Source organism: Phascolarctos cinereus, unplaced genomic scaffold (genome assembly GCF_003287225.1).
Source record: "Phascolarctos cinereus isolate Bilbo 61053 unplaced genomic scaffold, phaCin_HiC Scaffold_8;HRSCAF=390, whole genome shotgun sequence".
Lineage (NCBI taxonomy): Eukaryota > Metazoa > Chordata > Mammalia > Diprotodontia > Phascolarctidae > Phascolarctos > Phascolarctos cinereus.
Genome location: NW_027556291.1, coordinates 40,402,072 through 40,428,835, shown reverse-complemented (window position 1 = coordinate 40,428,835; position 26,764 = coordinate 40,402,072). Strand labels below are relative to the sequence as shown.

General features: G+C 47.6%; 1 protein-coding gene across 2 annotated transcripts in view; it reads right to left on the bottom strand.

Annotated features, from left to right (window-relative positions):
- Positions 1-26,764, bottom strand: part of ARHGEF6 (Rac/Cdc42 guanine nucleotide exchange factor 6) — a 118,321-nt gene that overhangs the window by 79,886 nt on the left and 11,671 nt on the right. For both annotated transcript variants that reach the window (XM_020971753.2, XM_020971752.2), the window contains exons 3-5: positions 14,661-14,745; positions 10,733-10,857; positions 9,325-9,526 (exon numbers count right to left, since the gene is read on the bottom strand). In XM_020971753.2, the coding sequence (XP_020827412.1) occupies positions 9,325-9,526; positions 10,733-10,857; positions 14,661-14,745 (412 nt within the window). The remainder of the gene's footprint in view (positions 1-9,324; positions 9,527-10,732; positions 10,858-14,660; positions 14,746-26,764) is intronic.

Here is a 26,764-nt window from a genome sequence, read left to right as displayed (position 1 = left end):
AATGCCTGACATTGGGCCTCACAGACAACAGTGGCCTAGTTTACCACTTCCTCCAGGAGGCCCAACTGTCAGTTCCTCCCCTCCCCAGTGTATGTCTGAATTTCACTTATGCTTATATATACCTGTTGTTTCACCCAACACATAGTAAGCTCTCAGAGGGCAGGGGCTAGCTGTCTCATGTTTGTCTTTGCATCCCTAGAGCCTAGAATAATAATAACGTACCAGGCACGGCAGGTAGGCATGGCAGAAATGCTTACCGACTGAGTGTCATTAAAGAGCTTACATTCAATTGGGAGGAAACAACCTGTATGCAGAAAAGCAAATATTCCATACACACAAAATCATTTCTGGGGGAGGGTACTATTGACTGGGAAAAGGGGTATCAGGAAGTATTTCATGTAACAGGTACTAAAACTGAGCCTGGAAAGAAGCTAGAGTCAGGTAGCTAGGTGGTGCAGTGGATAGAGCGCCAGGCCCTGAATCAGGACAACTTGAGTTCAAATTTGGCCTGAGACCAAACATTTGACACTTACTAGCTGTATGACCCTGGGCAAGTCACTTAACCCCAATTGCCTAAAAAAAGAAGAAGAAGAAGAAGAAGAAGAAGAAGAAGAAGAAGAAGAAGAAGAAGAAGAAGAAGAAGAAGAAGAAGAAGAAGAAGTTAGGGGTTCCAAGAGGCAGAGCGGAGGAGGGAAAGCATTCCAGGCATGGGAGACAGCCTGAGCAAAGGCATAGAGGTGGGAGATGGAACAGCCAGTTGGCTGGAGTGTCACTTGTACAAAGGGAGAGTCATGTGTAGTTTAGTTGGGCCTGCCAGACCTCACGCTCCACTAGCTTAGCCTACAAGGACCCAGGGTCACCTGCATGTCACTCTGGCGTACATCAGCCAGAGGACCCACTTCATTAACTGTCAAAATAACCCATTTCATTGATGTCTACATTTCCTTTCTAATGAATAAACAAAAAGGCCTTTATCAAGCACTTATAACATGGCAAACATTGTGCTAAGCTCTGGAGATACAAACAGAAAAAAAAAACAAAAGACAAGAGTCCCTGACCTCAGGAAGCTTACAATCTGATGCAGGAGATAAAACACAGAACCAGATGAGTACGATCCCAGTCAGAATGGGCGGAGGGACAGAGAACAGGGTGGAACAGAGTGGCCCAAGAGCCTGCAGCAGGAGAGATCACTGCTCTAGCTTGGGCTGTCACAGAGGAGGCTATGTGAGGTAGAAGGTGGAGGTGAACCACCATACCCAGGGGCCAATCATCACCAATTTCATTCCTCTCCAATTTGTCTGCCCCAAAAGAATCCAGGGAAGAGTAATTCCTTTTGCTATTTGCATGTCAAATGTGATTCTGCGAAGGATTTGTAGCCCTAGGAGGTGTGGCAATGGCCCCTCTGGGGATGCTGCCCAAAGAATTCCTCACCCTACCTAGGAATCACTTCATAGTGCTATGGCCCTTGTACTCTGCCAGAAGATTGAGTAATATCTGACATCTGCAGAACACTTGAAAGTTTACAAAGTGCATTACACATCTAATCGAAGTTTGAGAATGTTATCGATGGGCATCCTGGCATTTTCCAGTACATGATGGCATCTGAACCTTCCAACAATCCAGTGAGGCAGCTACTACAGGCATTCATTTATCAGCCTCCCCATTTTCCAGATAAGGAAATTGAGTTTCACAGAGGTTAGATGACATGATCAGGATCATACAGCTAGGATGCTCAGAGGTGACATTAGAACCCAGGGCTTCTTGATTCCCAAGCCAATACTCCGGTTGCCTCTCACTGCACTGCAAAGTCCTGGTGAGGCCCTTATATCACTATCTTTTTTTCCTCTCTGTGGGAAAATAGAGGAAATCTAATCCATCAGAATACAGACCCAGTATCCACTCTTGACTGATACCAAAATATGGGGCAGCTAAATGGCAGTGGATAGAGACCCAGGCCTGGAATCAGGAAGACCTGAGTTCAAATCCAGACTCAGATACTTCATGGCTGTGTGACCCTGGGCAAGTCACTTTAACCTCTGTTTGCCTCAGTTTCCTCATCTGTAAAAATGGGGATAATAAGAGCACTTCCCTCCCAGGGTCATTGTAAGGATCCAATAAGATAATAATTGTAAAGCATTTGTCACAGAGCGTGGCACATAGTAGGTAGACCACGCTGTCTGTGGGTTTTCTTGGCAAAGATACTGGAATGGTTTGCCATTTCCTTCTCCAGTGTGTCCCCATATAAATGTCAGCTTTCATCATCACCATCATCATCATTGTCATCATTGTCTGTAAAATGGGGAAAACAAGAACACCTCCCTCCAGGGCTGCTGTGAGAATCAAAGGAGAGAATATTTGTAAAGCATAAAGCCCCACTGAAATGCTAGCTATTAATAATGCTAATAATGTTAATTAATCCAGCTCAGTAGGAACTGAAAAACAGTGTGCAGTTTTGAAAACTCACACTAGTATTTACTCTCCTCCATACTGAATCTTAGCTCTATGTGTATTTTACTGTCGGCACTCAGAACATGAGTCAAGTGGGGGGGACCTCTTAACAGGCCCAAGGTCTAACCAAAGGAATCAAGCCTGCCTCCTCTGTGCGTGTGTATAATATTCTGTATGGTAACTCCTCCTGGCTGAACAGAGAAGAGGGAGGGCCACGGCTGGGAGGCCAGAGCAGCTTCCAGACAAAGGCCTCTGTGGGAGCCCAAACCCTATTCCTAGAGGCCTCTCCAAAAAGGCCGGGATCCTAGGAGGAAAAATGTGTCCCACTAGGAGGTACAAAGACCTGCAGCCTGGGGTTGTGGGGGGGAAGGGGGAGTCGCTCCTTTTTAATAGACACAAAAGAAGGATTTGCACATTCATCAGCCCAGGGGGGAGGGCAGCATCTGCTGGGGGGAGCCCTTCAGAGGTGACACTCCCAGGCTTATAGGGTTACCCACTGCAAGCCAGCAGCAGGATTTGGGTTCCTGATTGCAGGCCCCTAGAAAAGACCTAGAGTGTCAGTCAAAGGGCAAACAGTCAGTTTTCCAAGGAGACTTTTAACCGTCAGGGCTCCTCTGGGGGGATGCTCACACACAACAAGGAAATTTCCCCTATGAAGGGATAAGAACAACAACAATGTTAACAATAATGACAACTTTGAAGTGCTTTAAGATTTGCAAAGCATCTGCCACACATTCTCTCTCCTTTGATCCTCACAATAACCTTCCCAGGCAGGTACCACAAGTATTATTCCCATTTCACAGATGAGAAAACTGAGGTCCAGAGAGCTAAAGTAAATTATCAGAGTCTCCCAAATCCAAACCCAGTATTCTACCCACTGAGCCTCACTGCCCCTGAAGCCAGCTGGTCCTAGGCAGGGCCTCACAGTTTTTGTTGAGGGGAGTAGGCCTAGAGGCTGGAGGCTGGCAGGAGGCTGGGGATGAGAAAGAATTCAAGGGGGATTTGTTGGGCACTGAGCCACTCGAAGGCTCTCTCCATAACTCTTCTGCCAGTCCCCAACCCTAGGCCATAAACACAACAGGAAGATGTGACCTCTCCCTGCTCAAACTTCATACTGTACTTAGCATTCAGTAGGAGACATGATTTTATCTTGTTGTTGTCTACACTGGTGTCTTATACCACTACTTGGATTTCAAGAGGTGGTGATGCCTAATGGATACAGCACTAGGCTTAACTGGGATTCAAATCCTGCCTTTCATACATCCTTCTCTGAGCCTCACTTTCCTCACCTGTAAAATGGGATAATAATCCTTGCATTACCTACCTCACAAGAGTTATTGGGAAGAAATCACAATAGAAACGTAAGCTGCTATCACTGGTAGCTCCTTAGGGGCAGGGGGCTCATGGGAACTCAGCTTTCTATTCCCTCTCCCCTACCATACCCTTGCCAGAACCAAACACAGTGCTGCATGCACAGTAACGGACTTCAGAAATGTTTGCTGAACTGAGCTGAGCTACCAATGGGTAGCTGGGATGGGGGAAGCTATCCCTGCCATGGTGCCTAGCACCGTGCTTGGCAAGAACTCAGAGCAAAGCTGCTGAGCTGAGCTGTCTACGGGAGGCCCTAGATGGCAAGCCCAGTAGGTGGTAACCTCTTCAACTCAAGACTGAAGAGCAACAAGAAATGTTGGGGTCAACACGGGCACGCCCTCCTCCCCCCTTTCCCTATCATTCCTGCTCCTTCCCTTCGGCCCAGCCGCTGAGCACCCACTTGACCAGAACACTCTTCTCCTCAGGCCAAGGCCCAGGTTAAGGCAGAGGGGTTTGGGGGTGGGCATCAGACCACAGTGATTCTCCAGTGCAGCCGCTGTCTCGACACCTACATGTTGCTAAACGGGGCACAGGCTTGTCCTGGACAGCCATCCACTACCAGTCAATGGGGATGACTGAGTACCTACTGGCCAAGAACAGGGGCAAATGCAATTATATTCCAATAGCTTTTACAAACAATCCTTGCATTTACTGCCGGGGCCCTCAGAAACACTGCAGGGCCTCATTCCCTCACTCACAGAACAGGCCATTCATTCACCTTGGAAGACATGCTTCAGCACTGATGTCACTCGGAACATCTCACAAAATCTGTCAAACAAGTCCTTTCCCCCAATGGAATTCTCATCACCCTTTCCTCTCTCACCACCACCCCCCCAATCATCATTGGCATTTCCTGAAAAAGTCCTGAGCTTGCAAATGAAGCTTCTGCGACATAGGGAGGGAGAGAAGGAAGAGCAGGACAGCATAGCATGGCAAGCCTTCATTTGAAACCATCTGCCTAAGGCCTCCAAGGGGATAGCAAGAGACAGCAGCGATTTTATAACAGATCGATAGCACTGCAAAATCCTGGCACCAGACTAAGCGATCAGGCCGGATTTAACGTATCAGAGAAGATACATGCCATTGAGTTATTATTCAAGAAAAGATAAAGACATGTAAAGGACAATACTAAATAATAACAGTAACTAACATTTATAGAGATAGATAGGTTGGTAGTGAGAAGGAGAGAGATAGAGATGGATGATAGAGAAAGATAGAGTGTGCATTTATTAAGCACTTACTGTGTGCTAAGCACTGTGCTAAGTGTTAGGGATACAAATACAAACAAAAAGAAAGTCTCTCCTCCGGGAGTTTCCATTCTAATGGGGGAAGGTGGGACTGGCCTTATGGAAGTAAGGTGGGGGGCCTGGTTCTGGGCTCACCTATCAGAGTCTAGCAGGGCTCCAGGGGGTAAACTCTGAGGTTCTTGCGGGAAGGAGGTGGGCAACATGGCCCCAGGGAATTAGTGCTTTCCAGTTTGCAATGACCTTGACCTACAGATGCCAGGATTATAGCTGGCAGAATGATAAGCTTCTCAGGGCAGGGGTTGCTTTGTTTGTTTGTTTCTGTAGCTCCAGGATCTAGAACAATTCCCTAACACATAGTAGGTGCTTCAGAAACATTTGTCGGGTAAGATGGCTCTTTGTTCTGCTCCAGTCAATCACCATCTCTGACAAATGGCTTCTCTGAATTGAGCCTACCGCTAAAACAAAACAAAACAAAAACAAAGGTGGGCTTTTGGGCTAACAGGGCCCATCGAGGTAGCACATGTATGATGGAAACCTCCACCCCGAGAAGGGCCAGAAAGGCCTTCTGCCTTCTCAAAGTCAGAGCGACTATGTTCCATCTTTTTGGGGGCTGACTGTGTCTGACTGAGCTCAGATGCTTTGGAAAGTATTTTAGAACCCTTAAAGGAGTAGAGGCAGTGGGGGAGGATGGAGTAGGGGGTGGACAGAGATCTGGGTTTGAGCTCTGCCCAGACACACACCATCGCTATGACCACGGGTAAGTCACTTAGCCTTCCGGCAGTCTGGGCATTGACTCTCTAAGAGAGTTACTCTCTAGGTAATCAGCATCACACACTCCCCAGCACCAACCAGTCAGGGGCTTGGGGTTCTCCAATGATGCGCTTTGCAAGTTATCTCCAGGCACCTTTGGACAAGGCTTCACAACCTTGGGTTCTTGGCAACGAACTCAGGAAATCCCAAAATATTAGAGTTAGGGTATCAGAGGCCATCTCAGGGCCCAGAGTCATATAGCTAGTTAGTGTCTGAGGCTGGATTTGAACCCACAGCTTCCTAACTCCAAGAGCAGAACTCAATCCAGCACTCCATGCACTCTCTAAACACCACTTTGTCACTGCTCTTCCTAGAATATGGCATCCAGAAAACTGAACGCAGTGGCCTGGCCAAGGAGGAGTAGAGTAGGGCTATCATCTCTCTCATTCTGGACACTATCCCTCTGTTAACGTAGCCTTGAATATATGGTCCACTAAACCCTGGGTCCATGCCTAACATTTATCCCTTTTCAATTTCATCTCATTAGACTGGTCCTTTGATAATGCTGTACAGAACAGAGCCTTGTGGCACTCCACTAGGGACCTCCCTCCAGTTTCACCTCCACCCTTTAATTGCCACTCTGAATGCCTAACTTTTGCTGCAGCAAACCTGGGGTGGAAACAGGAGAACATCATACCTAATCTCAATACTTTGGGGATCTGAGATTACATCTCTATGGGTGCATGCTACTCTAACCCAACAGATTGCTACCCTTCCATTCTAGTGCATAATGAGAATTGCTAAAGATGAAAAACTCTTCATCCCATGGCCAAGCTGCTGCAGAAGCTCTCTGGGCTTAGCTAGGCTGGTCTCTGAATGACAGACACAATCTGGCTTAGCGACTACCCTCAGTGAGTTCTGAACTGGGTTCAAATTCAAAGCAAATTAAGATAATGCTTGTAAAACACTTCGTGAACCTGAAAGCCCTCACGAAATGTTACCTATCATTGGCATCATCCTCATCCTCATTATTACTATTACTATCATCATCACCATCATTACTATATCAGCATATACTGTCATCACCGTTATTATTATTTATTAATCATCATTATTCAGGAAGCTAGGGAGAACATGGGCAGGAGGCCAGGACGCAGGGTCAGCAATGGCCAAAGTGGCAATCCTTGGGAGGAAGGCTTCAAGGCCCCAGGAGAAGGCCCCAGAGAGGTCTCTGTCCCATACCAGTGTGTTCCCAAACTGGACCCCAGCACTTAGCACAGTGACTGGCACACAGTTGGTGCTTAATAAATGTTTACTGATGAACTGATAGAGCCCAGCTCCACACTCTGAACAATCTGCCAAAGTAAGCAGAACCAGGAGAACATTATACACAGTAACATCCACATGGTGCAATGACCAGCTTTGATAGACTTAGCTCTTCTCAGGAATGCAATGATCCAAGACAATGCCAAAAGACTCATGATGGAACATGCTATCTGCATCCAGAGAAAATGCAATCTGAATGCAGATCAAAGCATACTATTTTTCACTTTATTTTTTTCATGTTTTTTTTTCCTTTCGGTCCGTGTCTTCTTTTACAAACATGACTAATATGGAAATGTGTTTTGCATGATCGCAAATGTATAACTTCTATCAAATCGCTCACTATCTCAGGGAGGGGAGGAGGGGAGGGAGGAAGGAAGAAAATTTGGAATTCACAATTTTTTTTAAATGACTGTTAAAAATTGTCTTTACATGTATTGGGAAAAAATAAAATATTTTGTAAAAGAAAAGAGGAAAAACGAAAAACAAAAAACAAAGTACATGCTGAGGATTATGCCTTCCAAAGGCTGAAAAACACAGTAAAGGGGGAAATGCCAAGAAGTCTGCAAAAACGGGATCAAAACTTTGGGGAATTTTTTAGGTCTGAACCTGCGATTGATTTCATCAGACTTAGGAACTCACCTAATGAAGCAGAGTAGCAGCTGGCAGCCACTTACAGTCTTAAGAGAGAGTGAATTGACTGCAACACTAAAAGGTTAAGTGACTTGCCCAGGGTCACACAGCCAATCCAAGTCAAAGGCAAGATTTGAACCCAGGTCTTCCTGACTCCACAGACTGCCTCTCAAAAAAAAAAAAAAGTTAAGAGGCAGCTAGGTGGTGCAGTGGATACAGCACCAGCCCTGAAGTCAGGAGGACCTGAGTTCAAATCTGGCCTCAGATACTTGACATTTACTAGCTGTGTGACCCTGGGCAAGTCACTTAACCCCAATTGCCTAAATTTAAAAAAAAGTTAATGCCAGTAAATACAGATTGTATCACAGAAATACCTCACTTAGTGCTGCAGATTTATGTCTGAAAAGCTGTGGGGAGACTGAATATTACCAAAAGGTACCTACTTAGAAAGCCCAGGGGAGCAGGCCACTTAAATGTCTGTCCCTAACTGATGTATGCTGAGAAGCAATTGCCTGGAGTCCCTTCTTTTGAAGCAGGGCCTGGCCAGATTAGCACTTGCAGAGAGCCAGTTGGTGACAGTCTCCAGGAAGCAAAAGGAATGTTGAGAGGGGGCTTTCCCCAAGGATCACTGTGTAACAGGAAGGATTCAGGAAAGTTTCCCAAATCCAAGGATCCCAAAGTATGGCTGGAAGAGAGGTCAGCTGGCTGTCTTTCTCTGGGGGCAGTTAGGACGGCCATTTGCCTAAGATGATTGCCGAGCAGGCTCACCCAGATGGGCCAGATGACCCCTTAGCCTGGTCCACTCCACACACACAATTCCATTCTCTCTGACACATCAATGAGGCATTTGCTCTTGAGGCCTCCTTAAGAGCCCCTGGCTAAACAAGGAAGTTAGCATAAGACCTCTAGACATATCTGCTTATCCTATTCTGCCATCCCAAGAGGCTGAGGTCAGCAGGCAGGCACCACTGGGCAGGCGCTCCTGGCTGGCTGGGCTTCAGTCACCAGGCAGACCAAAAGGGACCAATTTAAGGTGGAGCCACTGCTTTCTTTGTGTCTCCTGAAGCCTTGATGTTCCTAAAGCACAGCTTGGCATAGAAAGCCCAAATGAAAGGCTCTGCTGGCTCTCTCTGCTGTATTATTAAGTTGACTTTGTTAAAGAGATAAACATTCATCTGCAAATTTGCTGTTCATCACTGGTGCCCACAAAAAAACCTTTGGTAGGGAAGTTAAGAAGAGAACAACATACATAATGACCTCAAAAGCCTAAGAATTCAGAAGAACATAATGACCAAAGGACTGACTGATGATGAAACATATGTGCCTCCCCTCAATAGAGACAGAGGTGGTGGACAATGGATACAAAATGCTACATACACTGTCATACATGCTTCTATGTGTCACTCTGCCTTGTTTGATTTTCCCCTTTGTTACAAGGGACTGTTCCAAAGAGGGTTACTGGGAAGTGCCAATGATGTTTAGAAAAAAAATGTAAACACTCAAGAAAGCATCAGTGAGAAAAAAAAAAAAAGCTCTATCAAGCTTTACTTACCATTAGGCTTAATTTCTCTGACATAATTACTGGGGAACCAGCCGGTTTTCCCATTGAGAGTGCCTTCCCACCAGCCACCTTCTTCCACTCGAGTGACATAAATGATGTCGCCCTTGCAGACTGAGAGCTCATCTTCATTGGTCTGCTTAAAGTTGAACCTTGCCTTTACTACCAACTGGTGGTTCCCATTTTCAGTCATCTCCTGGTGCAAAAGGACACACGGCCACTTCAGTGATCGTCAGAGCAAAAAGGAGAGCAAGAACTGAAAAAAGCAACAAAAGGCCAACCTCCCCCAATGGATGACCAAAGCCACGCTGCCTGGGATCCCTTCTAGTTCACTGGAACGGACATGGGAGGAGGCCAGGAAGCCAATCCCGTTGGTCACTGAAGTGGATTGGAAGGTGGGCTCTGTAGTGGTTCGAAGTGATTCGGTGGTGATGGTATTTGGAGGGCGCAGAGAGGGAAAGGAAGGCTAACGCTTTCTAAGACAAAGCCTCTCTGGGTTTGTGGACCACAAGGTTAAAAGAGGAAAGGGAAAGCTCAGAAGAAAGGTACAGCTCAAGGAAGCAGGGGAGAAGGGATAATTCCAAAGGATAAGAATGGCCTTGTCCTAGATCTAGAGCTGGTAGGGACCACAAAAGCCAATGAGCAAACTAAGGCCTACCCATAGAAGTGAAATGTTTTGCTCAGGATCACACAGGTAAAAACCAGCAGAAGCAGGATTTGAACTCAGGACCCCTGACTCTAGAGCCAGCCCTCTTCCCATTGTATGGCCACCAGTCCTTAAGGTTTAAAAGGCACTCTCACTGGGCCCAAGAGTTAGCAAGTGGCAGAGGGGAGAATGTGAAGCCAGGGCCCTCCAAGTCCTACACTCTCCTGACTGTGTTATGTTATGTGTGAAGCTACGAATACCAGCTTTTAGGACTCTCCCCCCTCCACCCCCACCCCCAGGGGAGAGAAGCAAACTCGGACATAATCTGGCCAGGTGACAGAACATATCTGGAACAATGGCAGCTGGGAAGTTTCTCCTCCACCTAAAAGATTCTCTAACTAGGAAGAAGGGGAAGAATTCAACTGAGGATGCCACCACAGGCTGAGATTTCCAACTGGAACACACATAGCAGGCAGACGGAGACAAACCAGAACAGCAGCGAACAGCAGAGTTGCAACTAAGGCAGGGCAACCGGGGCTTTACTCTAAGGCATGAAATTCTGAGAGTGCTGACAACACTTGCCTGCCTTCAGCATGATGGGGTAAATTTCCTTCCCATCCGCCATTCTTGACAGTAGTGTCCCTATAAGCAGCCTCGCACTGGTGTCCCATAGTCTCTGCCTGCCCCCTCCCACACCCCTTGCCCCATGCAGCTAAGGGTGCCTTTCATGTGACTTGCCCCAGATATAATACATACCGCTGCCTTTGAATGCCTTCTTAGCACTGGTGCTGAGTTAGAAACCGCTCCTGGGAGGTTTATCTGGGAACTGGAAACAGCACTAATGGAAGAAAAAGGTTGGCATGGTCCTTCCGAAATGTGATCTGTGGGATCAAGAGAGGCAGAGATGTAAGTCCCATCTGCAACTTGGTTCTTTATATGACAACACAGAATAGTTAAAGCAAGGAGGGAAAGGAGAGTGGTGTAATCCGATCTCATCCTTTAAAAGAGGAAGCGCAAGCCCCAAGAGAGGAGCAGACTGGCCCAAGGTCACACCGGACGTGACAGAACTGGCATTCAAATCCAAGGCTGCGGACCCCCGAATCTTTCCCCTGTAACAGGAAGCCGCTTATCAATGAATGGCAAGCAGGCTCAGAGATGACTCCCAACCAGTCCTGCTGTGACCATGTCCTGCCTCTCTTGGGGCAAAAGCTCCTTCCCCAATGTCTTAGCCACACTTGCCTTCTAAGGCCAAAGACTGCACAGCCACATTTCCCCCTAGAGCCACATCCTGACAGCTCCTCCCCACAGGTCCAGGCCCAACACCCTGTTCTGTCACCCAAGAGGTTAAAGGGGGAAGTAACCCAGCACCCAAGTAAACATTGTCACTGGGAGACGGTGTGAAAAAGGACCTGGAACCAGGAAGACTTGGGTCCAAATCCTGTGTCTGAAACTTACTAAGTGAGTGACCATGGGGACAAGGCATCCTGCCTCTCTGAGCCTCAGTGTAGGCAGTTGTAAAATGGCATTATACCCCCGTGTTGTTATGAGGCTTATGTGTAAAGCACTTTGCCAAACCCAAAGCATTCTAGAAAGTTTAATTATTATTATTATAAGCAATTGATTCTTTGAGAAATATTTCCAATTTCTCTTTTGATTTTTCTCTTTTTCGCCCTTCACCAAGTCATTTTCCCTCTTATCCCCATGTAAGAAACTGTGTGGCCTGCATGATCTACAATATTCCCCTTCCACTGGGAGAGCAAAAGAGACCCAGAGATTAAAAGAAAGAGAGAGAGACAGAGAGACAAAGAGACAGAGACACAGACAGAGAGACACAGAGAGAGGAGAGAGAGAGAGAGAGAGAGAGAGAGAGAGAGTGTGTGTGTGTGTGTGTGTGTGTGTGTGTGTGTGTGTGTGCGTCTCGCAGCCACTGAATGGGTAATTATCCATTAAAACCCCCATCAGGCCGATGCAGTATCTGCTATTCCCCTAAACCTCCTGAAAGTTGATAGCTAGGCCACTGTGAGCCCCTGCCTTCCCAATGACTGTGTGCAGAAGGTGGGGGCTGGTCTTGGGACAAATTCAAAAGAGGGTGCTCTGCCCCACTCTGCTCTGCTAGAAAGGGCCTGGCGCGCCCAAAGGCCCAGCATTCCCTAAGAGATGAGTTCAGTAGCCAAGTAACTTCCCTGAGGCTGTGGGTCTTAACCTTCACCTCACTGTATTCTTAGAAACAGCAGTGGCAAGGAAGGGCCTAGAAAACTGATCCAGAGACTTTGGCAAGAGAGGGTATCATTTGTGTTGCCCCCAAAGGATACTTGTCATGGACAGTTCCCGAAATTAGATGAGCTTTCTGCTACAAGCTTTCCAATGATATCTTCAGCTGAAAAAAAAAATAACCAAGCCGACTCCTGATGGGCCCTTTCGCATTGAATGCTGTCATTGCCAATTGCCTCCCGAAGCCTCAGACTGGGACGTCCATTGAGGAGATGGCTCTCCCATTACTCTCAGATGGTCCTCGGGGTATCTATCTGGTCTTCCCAAGACCCTATGAGCTCCAGGGGCAGGGGAAAAAAAACTGCCCAACCCAGAAGCTCCCAGAGGGCAGGGTCCAAGCCTTTAACCTTGGAATCTCTCCCCTCTTCACTCAGCAAAGAGAAATCCAATTGGTACTTAGTGAACAGCAGTTGAATCAAATTAACCAATAACAACAGGTGACATTTTTAATGCGCTTGAAGCTGGGCCAAGCATCCATGACCTCATATGAGGCTCATAACAAAAGGGTGGTGATATCATTCATCCCATGAGAGACTCCAGAGGATCACGGATCTTGAACTAGAAGGAACCTTAAGGGTCACTTAGTCCAAACCCTTCATTTTACAAATGAGGAAACTGAGGTCCGGAGAGAGGATGGAACTTGCCTGCATTCACACACAGGATCCCAAATCCTGAGCTAAAAGGGAACTTTGGGTCATATAGTCCTTTGTACAGAAGAAGAAACTAAGGCCTTAGAGGTAAATGAAACAAGGTCACATAGTGGCTGCAATGCTGGACTTTGGTCAAGAAAACCTAGGTTCAAATCCTCCCTCAGAGGCATCCTAGTTGTGTGACCCTGGGGCAAATCACTTCACCTCTCTGAGCCTCGGGTTGCCGATCTGTAAAATGGGTCCAATAATAGCAACTCCCTCAGAGGATCATTGTGAGGACTAAACAAGGTCATATATGGAAAGTGTTTTGCAAACCTTAAGGTACTAGAAAACTTAAGCTCCTGTTATTGTTACTCATGAAGAAACTGAGGTTGAGGGAGCTGCTTAAGTGACTAGCTCAAGGTCACCCAACCAGGAAGGGTCAGCAGTGGGATTCAACTCCATCTGTCAGAGGCCCACGCCAGCCCTCTAGCTCCCTTGGCCATCCAGCTATTTAAAAACCAAAACTGAGCTTTAAATAGACACAATCTCCAATTACCTGTACATATGGAGAACCCCACCACATTCTGGAAGGAGTTTAATGATTTTCAAAAGGGGGAGTTTGCCACACAAAGTTTATCATCATATTTTTATCTCTTAGGAAAACCAACATGGTTGGGAAGAGAGAGAAGTGGACTCAGAGGCAGGAGACTGGCTGCCGAGTCCCAACTTCCTGCTCCAGGCAGCTGTGTGACTCTGACCCTCAGTTTCCCCATCTGTAAAATGGGGGTAATATTAGCAACCTATCTCAAGAGACAACTTTGAAGATCAGCAGAGAATGTGTGTGAAACACTTTGTAACTTTATAGAGTTAAGACAGACAAGATATTATTACGATTAGAATTTCTAGGCTACAGCAGGGGTGGGAAACCTGCAGCCTCGAGGCCACATGTGGCCCTCTAGGTCCTCAAGTGAAGCCAAACTTCACAGAACAAATGCCTTTGAGGACCTAGAGGGCCACATGTGGCCTTGAGGCCAAAGGTTCCCCATTCCTGGGCTAGGTGTTGTGGAAATATATAGATACTTCTTCCACTCACTGAGTGGCTGAAAGTTTCCATGATGTTTTCAAAGTCTGCATACCTCAAATAGCATCTAAAGCTCCCAACAACTCTGTTTTTGAAGGTGTAATTATTATCTGTTTTACAGATGAGCAAACTGAGGCACAGAAAAGTGAAATGGCTTGCCTTGGGTCACACAGTGAGCAGCTAGCAGAGACAGGGACTAGAACCCAGGTCTTCTTCCTAACCCCAAGCTTGGCACTGTCCACTCACCAGTAACCAGAGCTGGATTCAGAGCATGGGTTTACCAAAAAGGAAGAAGGTAGGGAAAGGGAAGACAGTAAGAAGCTGTGTCTTTCTAATGGAAAGAGGGGAGCTGGGTCCTCAATTTGCAACCCATAAGAAGAAAGGGGACTCACCTTTACCCTTCCCTCCCCTCCCCCCACCAATCGCCACCCATCCCATAATGCCACTCATCTGGGGACCCTTGTTCTTCACACTACACAAAGATGTCCGGGCATTTGCAAGGTGTCTGTTTCAACCATTATACATTAATACCAAAACTGTTCCCACCAACTGTACCTTGAGCTGGGCCCTACTGGCTCCTTGGGTGATCAGGAGTCCTCGGACTACCCAAGAGATCCCCAGGGCACAGCAGACACAAATAAGAAGCCCTCCCACTCACCACACACACACACATACACACACACACCCCTCCCTGCCTTACCCTCAGTGGCTTTGTTGACAGCTAAAAGGGTACTCAGCACTCTGGAGAAATTGCTGCCTGTGTAAAGGTCACAAGGCTCAAAGACCTGCAGGGGGAAGAAAAGGGAGAGGCAAAGTGTGAGCCTCCCTGGACTCAAGCTACCAGGCCATGGCAGAAGGAAGGAAGGAAAGGACCTCCTCTTCCAGCTCTCCAACCCAATTTGAAAAGCCAAGAAGCAAAAAAAAAAAAAAAGCCAAGAAGCAAGCCTTGGTGTATACTGTGGGGCCAAATAAAAGAGGCAGCCAGCCTGCCTGCCCGCCAGCCCACCAGCCAGCCAGGATGCCCAATAACTCGGGGCAGGCCGCAGGAATCAGAGAGAAATGAAAACAGAATATGAAAAGAAGGTGAGAACGACCCCAAACATTGGCTGCAGAAGACACAACGGTCTCCCTGCCCCGAGTCTCCAAGTGCCATTGTAACCACCACCACGTGTATAGCACCCTAAAGTTCACAGGGGCCTTCACAACCATCTGATCCTCCCAAAAAGAGCCTGAAGAGGGAGGCACTCTTGTTAGCCCTGTTTGACAGAAGAGCCTAAAGCTCAGAGAAGTTAAGGGACCTGCCCAGGGTCACACGGCTACTCAGAAGTGGGATTAAAACCCAGGGCTTCCTGACTCTAGCTATAGTACCACACTGCCTCTCCTGCCTGTGTGGCTGTCACTGTTTATAATTAGCAACAAATAAATGAGGTGGCATTTCCAATAAATGAGGCTGGCACTTCTGTTTTTATCCTAATGGATCATTTCCTTATTTGGGGCTCTTTGTTGTCTGGAATTGTCCCTTCTCTCTGCCCCTCCCCAGGCACCCCGCTTCAGATTCAAGTCTTCTTCCCAAGCCATGAAAATAGGAATGGCCTTGCTGCCCCCTTACATGGCCTATTTGCCTAGATCCTGACCTACCCCACCCCCATTTTCTTCGCTCCTCAGTCCCTGGTCTGGGCTCTGAATTCTTGCTGTAGCCACCTTCCTGGACTTGGGCCCTTGCTTGAATTCAATGGCTGATACCAGAACTTCTACCTTAATGCTGAGGTTCCATACTTAAAATATTAGCTCTCCCCAAAGGTATCTGCTAGTTAAACTATTCCTTAAATAGCAATGTCTAACATTGACATCAGCACTTTCATTGACGTGAAACTTAACAAGAGCCCTGTGAAGGAGGTAGTACAAATATTGTTAATCATCATCTCCATTCTACACGTGAGGAAACTGAGGCCCAGAAAAGTATGCAAGCAGGTGACAGTCACAAGGTGAATAAGTGATTGAGTAGAGACTGGAAAGCAGATCTCTAGACTCCAATAAACCATGCTGTTTCCCTGTATGAAAGAAAATCCAAGATGGATTTGGATCAGGGGTTAATGGGAGAGGGCAACAGGGCCCTGAGGCATCAGACTGAGCAGGAACAGGAAAACATACCCCATCTAGTGGGGAAAAGGGCTCTGGGGAACTTGAGTAGGGAGCATTTGGCTAGCAGCTGGCCACGTCCACACGTGAAATGAAATGGGTCTCGCCAAAACACAAATGAAATGGTGGCCCTAAAAAAAGCAGATGGGGGGGGCATAGCAGCAAGAGGACAAGAGAAAGCACTGAAGGAAATGCAGATTTGCTGCGGGAGAATCTGCTTGATTTTGAGCTCTGAGAGGGTAGGGCCCAGTTCTTCATCTTCATATCTCCCACAGTGCAAGAGTACATGCTAAATCTTTGTTGAATGAGCCTGTCGACAGGCAATCACGATGTCATGTAACAAGTCACCCACTGCTTTTATTCTCCAGACAAGCATTAACAGAGTTTTTTCCAACTCAAGCTAAGGGAAGAGAAACCACAGTGATCACGCAGTCCCACCCTATCTTGGTAGGCAGAGCTTGATGAAGAATCTTCTTTTCAAAGGTCCCCCACCCACCCACCCGGTCTTCTTTGTGGGGAGATCTGTATGCCAAGGAGAACCAATCTCTTCTTCCGTTCTCCTCCACAAAGTGTCAGGTGTCTATAATGAAATTGGCAGGGCTCCGGTCTGGCCATCAGCAAGGAGCTTACCAAAGCTGAGCCATCCTTCTGGGTCTCCAGAAACCCTCCCATGCCTCTGGGGGGAATTCAGCTAAAGCCTCCCATCCCTTTGGCAGGAACTCAGCTAAAACATGTATGCTACTGCCCACCAGCTCCACATTGCCAACCCAGAATAAGTCAGCGGCCCTGTCCAGGCAAACTTTCTCCCCTCTCTCCTAACTACAGCTTCTAAAAATAGCCAGGAGGATTCTGCAGCCCTACAGCACTGATGTTTACAATAGCCACGAAATTTGAGGAAATTAAATCCAATTCAACCAGCATTTTAGTAAGTGAATCCTCAGATCCAAGCACTGAGCTTGGCAAAGCCGAAAACAAAAACAAAACTTTCACCATTCTATACTCTTAACCACAAGCATTGAGAAGAATCAATGTGAAGCAATGCTAAAGGAGCAGTGAACTTGGAGTCGAAAGAACTGGCTTGAAATCCCAGCTCTGCCATTAACTAACTGGGTGTCCTTGGGCAAGTAAGACTGCTATGTATATTTTTGTACATATTTTCTCGCTGTCAATAACCTCCCCGGGGGATAGTCCCAGTACTGGAATGTCTGAGTCAAAGGGTATGAACAATTTAGTAATTTTTCTTGCATAATTCCAAATTGTTTTCCAGAACGGTTGAAGCAATTCACAGCTGGACCAGCTGTGAATTAGCACGCCTGTCTTCCCACAGCCCCTCCAACAGTGAGTTTTCCCATCCTTGCTAGCTTGATGCCTGTGAGAGGATTGTTTTAAGTTTCATTTCACTGATTAACAGTGATTGTCAAGATTTCTTTCATGTGGTTTTGATAGTTTATATTTCTTCCTTTCAAAGGTATTTGCTCAAATCCTTCTACCACTGGTCTACTGAGCAGCCTTTACTTGTAACACTTAAATTAAGGAGGCCGCATTTATTTAAACCGACTCAAAGTCCCTCTCCATTTCAGAGAGAAGCAAGTAAAGGTCTTTTGATGGAGGCTCCAGGAGGCTGTTTGTCTGGTCCCAAATCTCCCAAGGAAATTACCAAATTGGCTACATGGGTGACATTGCAAGAGCCCAGACCTAAAAAAATACCTCAATGAAGTTACTACACCTGCCCTCGCCAAGGTTACCAGTGGTGTCTTCATGGTTCCTCTGATGGCTTCTTTCTCAGTCCTGATCATCCCTGGCCCACGTCAGCTTCTTTCTTCTGGGCACACTTCTCAAGTTCCAAGCCACTGCCTCCCCTGGCTCTCCCTGCTACCTTCTCCGTCTTCCTCATGACCCATCTCCCTTCCTCTTAGCATGGGTATCCCACAAGGCTCCAGATGAGGCTCTCTTCTCTTCTCTCTTCTAAACCTCTGAGATCTCATCTGCTCCCATGGACTCAACTATCATTTCTAAGCAAATGACTCGCAACCCTACATCTCCAGCTGAAGTGTTTCTCTTAACTTCCCTTCCAAAGTGCCAACTGTCAGACATCTCTACTTGCATGGCCTGCTGTCATCTCAAACTCAATGTGTCCAAATTAAAGCTCATTAAATGATGAAACATGTCTTCCCTCCTTTCCACAAAGGCAGGGAGGGCTACCACAGGGGCATGATTTTGCATATGCTGTCAGCCATTCTCACCGTAATGACTGTTTTTGCTTAATTGTTTTCACCTATTAACAAGGTAGGGTTCAATGCTTGGGTGAAGAGCACAGAGGGGCCAGGATATAAAAATAAAAGGCATCAATTAAGCTTTTTCTGAAGTAAAGGAAAGGCTGAGGAACCAGATTTTGAATGTAATAAGTAATATGCATGAATATATTCTGTACATGAACATCATATATAACATATAATACCTGCAAATAGAAGTAACAGCAATAAAAACCAAAGATGGAAGGAGAAAGGGAAAAACAAAAGGACTTGGGGGCTGGTACTCTGGTCCTTTGTTACAACAGAGGGCACGCTATTTCAGGTGTTCTTTATTTTGCATATTGATTGGACTGCTCTTGTCCATTACATTCTATTAGAAAGGCCAAGGAGTGCTGTTATGGCCCTTGGCCATGACTGGGCCCCCATCTGCCTCAGGACACCCCCTAGGATTCTGGGACTCTCTTGCTTGGTAAAAAGAGTACTTATACCCTTAGGAACTCTCCAAATCAGACTTCTTCTATTTCTATATACATTAAGTTTCTAGGGAAAGGGACTGCAAACTCCCTCTGTGAATACAGGTCTACCCAGCACTGCTCCATAGAGTCTGAGAGCAGCCCAGAACAGAGACGAACAGGCCATCGCCCAGGGTCACACAGCCAGAAGGGGACAAGTCTCCATCCAGGTCTTACAGGCTGTGAGTTCTCTACCCATGATGCCATGCTGCCTCTCGTCATGATTTTTTACAATTTTAAGGAAATGTGAAAGCCTTTGTTGAACTATTCTTTGTCCTTTCACAATTAAGGGAACACAGTCAGCTTGGTACTCGGGACAGGAAGGATAACTGCAAAGATCTTCAATCCTTCACCAGGTCAGCTGATCAATCAATGGATAGCTAGGGCTTCTGAGGATGGGGAGCCAGGACTCAGGGACCCCCCACTGGCACTTCTGGGGTACAAGATGGGGGAGTGTTGCAAATTAGGACCAGCCTCTCAACACACAAACTCCTTGGCTGGGGGACCCTGAGGAAGTCCCTAGCATCTCACAAAGCTTCAGTGATCTCACCTATAAAATGGGAATAAGATCCTACCTTCTTCCTAAGATTGGCTGTGACGAAAAGACATATCAGAGGGGAATCGAGTCCAACCCACTCATTTTATGGAGAAGAAAACTGAGGCAAACAGAGGGGAAGTCACTTGCCCAGGGGTACACAGCTCATCGGTGTCTGAGGCAGGACTGGAATCCAGGTCTCTGTGACTCTATCCATCCCAGGGCCTCTCGGTATGTAGCAAAGTGCCCTGCAGACCTTAAAAGCCTACATCAGGGCTTCAGAACCTGGGGGCCCACAGAAAGATAGCAGGGGGGTCTATAAATTTGGATGGGGGAAGAAAGGTTATTGTCACTGACCTTTACCTGAAATTTGGCATTTCCTTTCATTACGAAGGGATGCAACAAGCCATGATGCTGAGGAGTCCCTCCCCATAGGCTTCCCCAGCTGGCCAAGGGGCCCCAAGACACCAAATCTCTGTTATTAAGATGACCTTGGACAAAGAAGGCCACCTCACTCAGCCTCAGTTTCCTCATCTGTACTATGGGGATGAGAACATTTGCCCCACTTCTGTCCCAGGACTTGCAAAGGCTGAAAGCAGGGGAGAAGTAGAAGTTATTGTTGCTATTGGGACTCGAGGGGGGGGGGCGGTAAAAGAAAAGAAAAGGAAAGAACCTTTGTGGACATGGCTGATCTTTGGGAAGTAGCTTGTACTGAGGGAGGCTCCCAAGATGATAAAATGGGAATAGTCCTGTCCTTGGACAACCTGCCCAACAATAAATAGGCATGAGAGAAAGGAGAGCCTCTCTCCTTGTTAACAAGTGGGGCCACATGAGCTGCTGCAAGCAGTCCCCGCCTCACAAACACATGACTTCCAAAGCACCTGCTGCCTTCAATCCCCCTCCCTCCCCATTCCCCCATCACAGCCCCAGTCCCCTCCTCTCCCCTCCCCCAGTTCCCAGCCCCCTCCTCTCCTCTCCCCAGTTCCTTCCCCTCTCCCAGTTGCCAGCCCCCTCCCTTCCTCCCCAGTTTCTAGGCCCATCACTAAGCCCCCACCCCACCTCTTGCCAGGGCCAGGCTTCTGTGCTTGGCACTCCAGCTCCCAGCGGCTCCCAGAGCTAGGACAAACCACCCTACTCAAGGACCAGTTTGTAATGTATCTGCCCATAAAAACAGAGTATTGTTTCTATGGGGAGTTTATCTCACATGGCCAGAAGATCAGACTTAGAGCTGTAAGGGGCCTCAGAAGCCATCTAGTTCAGCCCACTCCTTTAACAGATAGGGAAACAGAGGCCCAGAGAGATTCAAGTGATTTGCCCAAGGTCACACACAGGGATCACAGAGCTGGAGCTCAAAAGGACCTCAGCTCAGAGGTCAACTCGTCCAAAAGCTTCATTTCAGAAGGACCCAGAGTCAGAGAGGTTTTGAGTGGTGTGTGCCCAAGGTTACGAAGCACATAAGCAGCAAAGGTTCTTGGGTCAGAATTCAGGTCTTTAGGATACCTAGTACAGCACTCTAGCTTCCTCTGCCCCATGCCCAGGCTGAGCCTGGGGAAGATCTTTGCAGAGCAAAGCAAGCAACGCCAAGCGAGCACTTTAAATCATGACCACAAAAATATCCAGGAAAGCCACAATAAAAGATGTAACTGCAGAGCAAAGGTCACCATCATGATCAATCTTGACTCCAAAGAACTGATCATGAAGAAGCCCTCCGCCTTCCTCTTAGAAGACAGCTGGTAAGCTATGGGTGTGAAATGGGGCACGCGACACCAGACAGAGTTGACCAATGGGTTTGTTTTGCTTCGCTGCCATACTCTGTTATATAGATGGGCTCATTTGGAGGGAGGGAGGTTCCTGGAGAATGGGGGTCATTGGACCATGACAGCAATATAAAAGAAAAAGCATCAATATAACCTTTTTTTTATGAAAGAAAAGGCTTTTCAAGTTTCAACCAACTGTCAATTGACTTAAAAACAGACTCGTAGAAGCTGCTCTTATGTATCCAAATGTGCTTCCTTCCACCTTTCCCCTTGTTCACTTTCTCTTGCATTAAATGTGTTTTAAAACCAACATGTGCTCAACTTTGCTCATTTTAGACTAGATCTATACCTTTCTGAGAACAACTTCCTTCTACCATTCTCCAACACTGGCAGCAGCCCCCTACCCACAGGTTCAGGGCTGGAAAGGCCCTTAGAAGTCAGCTACTGCAACCCCCACTCCCAACTGCCAGAAAAGACAACTAAGACCCAACGAAGGAAAGTTTCCTGGCTCCATGAAACCACAGATATTAAACAGACTTGAAGTAAGGTCTTCTGCACCCCAAAGCCAGGGCCCTTTCCACTACTTCACTCTGCTGGCCAGCCATGCCAAAGGCCCAGGACAGCCTGGGCTAGGTTCCAAAGGGCCTGCCATGTCCTGCCTGTCTCCCATTCTAACAGGTGGGGGGAGGACACAGGCACGAGAGATGGAGCTCCTTCATCCCTCCTCACCCACAGCAATGTGTCTAGCTCATCTAGTTCTGGCTTGGTTGGCATTCCAAGATGGGGGATGGAGAGGGAGGGGGCTAAATGGGACACCAGGCCCAAGGGCAGAAGTGACAGCTCCCCTAATTCCCACTGAATCAAGTTGGCAAGTCAATGGAAAAAAGGCCAAATCCGAGTACTGAGCGATACATTCCTCAGTGCAGACGAAGGTTTGGCTTTGACAGATCCAGGAGACAAGAGAGAATGTGGTAAAGGGCACTGGACTAGGGTGGGAAGGCCCTGGCTCAGGTCCCAGCTCCACCATCTCCTGGCTGTATGACATTGAACAGGTATCTCCCCTCCTCATAAAAGGTCAGAGGACCAAGTGAGACACGCTCTCAGCTCACCTGTGGCTCCAGCATCCTAGGGTTTTGGAGACCCTTTCACTAAAGGCTCCCCTGGTGCCCTTATGCGTCTGCCTCCACCAAGCCTCCCCTGACCAGGACCACAGGCCGTCGAGGTCAACTCCCTCCTTTGACAGAGGAAGACACTGAGGTGCCAGGGAGGGGAAAGGACTGGCCCAAGGTCACAGAGCTCAGAAGTGGTAGGGCCAGCCTATTCCAGTCTCCTCCCTACAGCAATCCCGGCTACAATCCAGGACTTGATTCTATTGTACTTCCTTGTGAGCTATGTGTTCATCTTCTCTCCCTAACTGAACCTTTCGGGGGGGGGGAGGGATCAGAGGCAGGGCAGGAACCATTTTATATGTCTTTAGTATCTCCCCTCACCCCACCAGTGCCCAGCACACTGCTGCTGCCATGGAACCCTCTCAATAAATGCTTAATTGTTAGCCTGAGGAACTCCCAGCATGGAAGCTTCCATCCTTAACAAAGATCACAATTGGGGCAGCTAGGTGGCACAGTGGATAGAGCACCGGCCCTGAAGTCAGGAGGACCAGAGTTCAAATCCGGCCTCAGACTAAACACTTGACACTAGCTGTGTGACCCTGGGCAAGTCACTTAACCCCAATTGCCAAAAACAAAACCAAAGATCACAATCTTTCTACGACCAAGTTTTAGGAAGCTGCTGTGACACAGAAGGTGATATGACTTGCCCAAAGTCACGCTTAGTAAGCATCAATGGCAAGATTCAAACCTGGGCCTTCTGGACTTGAAGTCTCGAACTTTAGCTACTACACCAGGCTGCCCCTGATGAATGAGAAAGAGCATTCTGGGTTACATTCGGCCTTCCAGAAACACACCTCGCACTTAAAGCAGAGAGCTAGGCTCTACTGGTCCAGATGGGCTGGGAAGGTCACCAGCTTGGGTCCGGAGCCCACAATTTCTAGCCTGTTCCACTTGATGTGGGACATCTGGCTCCCTCCTCCTCCCACACAAACACTGGAGCCTGGCATAGCCCAGGAGAGTGTGGAAGGTGGAAAGCCATGGGCTTGGGGCTTGGATTGGGCTTGGTGCTAGGTGGGCCTCACCTTCCTCAATCTAAGGGCATCATTGTCAACAGCCCCTGAACAAAGCAGGAGAACCCCAGAGTAACCTAGGCCTCTCCACAGCCCTCTCCACAAAGCCAGGATAGCTGAGCCCACCAGGTCCCAGCAAGGGCACTCACCCCGAGCAAGCCAGCAGGAGCCCACGTCAGAGGCTGCAGCAGGTCCCTCTCACTACCTCTAGTCTTCAGGGCAACTAGAGGGTTGCTCTGAAGCTGGAATGGTTTTTCTTTCCCCCTTTGGAACTGGCAACCAATAGAAATGCACTGGGCAAGGGATTCTTGGGCTTCCTTCAGAGGTCTATATAGAAGCTGCTTTTCCAAAACTGGTCTGTCATTTTTAGAAGGGCCAGTCAGTGCCGAGGAGACCTAATCCAAACAGCCTGAGCAGGGGAGAAGCGGGCTCAGATAACAAGGAGCATCAGGAATGGCATCCATTGAGCTCTGGGCCTCAGCGTGTGCACACCACACCTTCTGTAGGCTGCCTCCAGGAGACGCTTCCAAAAGGGCTCGTTACCCAGTGTCAGATATAGCAGGGGTCAGAGCCAGAGAGGCCAGGCCAGTCCACCCCAACCCAGACTGCTCGGCACTGGGGACAGGAAGCCCCAACCCAACATGGAACAGAAAAATATCTCCTGCCCCCGAAGAAGCTTACAGTCCGCTGGAGGAGACAACACAGAAGCAAAGAAATAGAGACATAATCATCTGAGGACAGAGAGAGAACCAACCACTAGGGAGATCAGGAAAGGCTTCCCGGAAGAGGCCTGAACTCAAGCCTGAAGAAAGTGAGGGGAGGGACTGGAAGAAAGACTTGGGTTCAAACCCTGATTTGGACACTCCCAAGCCAGGGGACCCTGGGCAAGTCACTGAACCTCTCTGGGCCTCAGTTTCCTCATCTGTAAAATGAGGGAGTTGGACTCACTGGCTCCTAAGGTTCCTTCCAGCACAGTATCTACGGTCCAGAATTAGGGCATGGCAGGCATAGATGCCAGCCTGGGCAAAGGCACTGAGGTGGGAGATCAGCTACCACATCTGCAAATTGGGCAGGAACACAGAGCATGTGAAGGGGGAATAATGTGCAATTAGGCTGAGGGCCAATCGGGGAGGGCATGAAAAACCATTGAGGGATGGCAGCCGGGGCCGCAGGGCTCACTTTGCCTAACTCTTGCTCTTTGGCACCAGGGAAGGCTGGCTCTGTGTGTGGTCAGGAGGAATGTCATATCTAGAAGCAGCTGGTGTAAAAACCAAAGGCATTGATAAAATGAAAGAAAATGAGAAAGGGTGAGAAAGATGACCAAAGGAAGGAAGGAGAGAGAGAGAGAGAGGGAGAAAGAGAGAGGGGGGAAAGAAAGGAGGAGATAGGAGAGGGAGGGAAGAGGGGGAGGAAAGAGAGGGAGAGGAGGGGACATAGCATTAGTTAGGTCTCTAAGCATGTATTGTATGGCGGGTACAGTCTAATTTGTCAGGGTGTAGCAAAAGCTGAGACTGGGATTAAGGATTAATTAGGCTAAGCAGACAGGGTCCCCCCAGCGACAGGTTCTCACAAAGATGGCAGGACAGTGGCACTGCCAACGTGGATATGGGGCCTTCATCTGCAGTCAGTCTGAGGGTGGCATTTCTCCTGCCCTGGCTTTGTATGCCAACCCCAGATGGCCACCAATGGTGATACACAGCTTAGCTGGACTGGTTATCAAATATCTCATAAGAAGAACATCCATTCAGAGCTAGAAGGGGCTCCCAAGTCCAACAAGGCTGCCCTTTTACAAATGAGAAAACTGAGGCCCAGAGAGTCAAAGTGACTGACCAAATGGGAAACTGCTGGCCAAAATCCTGGGGTTTTCATTTTATTTTCAAAGGCTATGAGTTTCCCATGCATGACCACCAGAAACTGCCAGACCTCAAGGCACAGTTAAGAAAAAAAAATACGCTGATTATCCATGAGATAGAGGAGAATGGGAAAGAGAACAGAGAGGGACCAGGAAGGCTATGCAAATGGCAGTTTTACTGAATGAAGCGTGGCCCTAGAAGACGCCCAGCTTTTCCTGTTTCAGGTTTCTATACCTGCCTTATCTCAAAAAGTAAAACTTCATCTACCCAGAACCCCGGGGAAAAGTCATTCTGGATAGCTGAAAGTTGACCCCTTTAAGCATCAAATTGTTTTTTTGGGGGTGGTAGGTGTCATTTTTTTATGACAATCTTCCTCCTAATGGAACCCAAACTCTCACCCTTATGACCCTGGGTTCTAAAAACAGAGCACTCCCTTGTCCTTGCTGGTCCTGGTCTTGGGTCCCAGCCGACACCTCCCAGGCATTTCCATGTCATGTACAAAATATCCCCTAATCACTCCACCACCCCCTTTTCAAACTCTGGCTCTGAAATCAGGCCCCAGACTCTGAAAACAATAACGAAATCTGCACTGCCATTTCTAGAAAGGGCTCATGATTGACATAACTGTTGCCTTCCGTAGGGTGCCTTCCTTTATTGGAACACAAGCGGAAGGAGGGTCTGTCTTCCTTGCTTAGATCTGTATCCCAGAATTTAGCACAGTGCCTGGCACACAGGAAGCATGTGAGAAACCCTTCTGCATCTTTCTCTAATATATTCACACTTCCCTGCCTTCTTAAGCAGAATATACAGAAGGAACATAATATAACCTTTAGCTGATGGCTTAGCAAAATCATCAAAATGAGGGGGAGGAGGAGTTCAGATCTGTGATTTCATTAATGTAAGGAATTATACACAGATTGGCAACTATTCTGCAACTGAGGCACCCCCAAGAGACTTGTCCACTACCACTATTTCATGGCATGACTGAAACGAGGGTCTTCTTGACTTCTCTAGGACCAGCAGCCTCTCAGTATCATCATTATAAATACTAATTACTATACTGGGCCATAATACACGGCACCCCCATCCAGAGGTCACTAAGGCAAACGGGGCTGTTTGTCCTTATGCCAAACAGCCCCATATTGCTGTGCTTTCTGAGTTCTCATGTCTGCTTTTTTTAGTTTTCTGTTTCTTCTTCGTCAACTAACTCTTTGCTTTACTGAAGAACAGCTGCCTCTGACAATCTTTGCCCACCCGGCTAGATCCCCTCCCAGCTTGCTCAAAAAAAAAAATCTGCTTTTGATTTGCCACAAAGCTTAGAAAGTAACTCACCAAGCTTGTTAGAGTTATGGATAAAATAAAAGTAAATAAGCTCTGAGTGAAATACCTGAGGAGCCCTCCTTAGCAAGGGAACTTCAGGAGCTTTAGTGTATGGACTTTCACCTGGGATCTGAAATAACTAAGGCCACTGAGAGTTGAGTGAAGTACAGAGCCTTAGACCCAAGTATTTAACCAGGGGTGGGGAACCTTCGGCCTCAAGGCCACATGTGGCCCTCTAGGTCCTCAAGTTCGGCCCT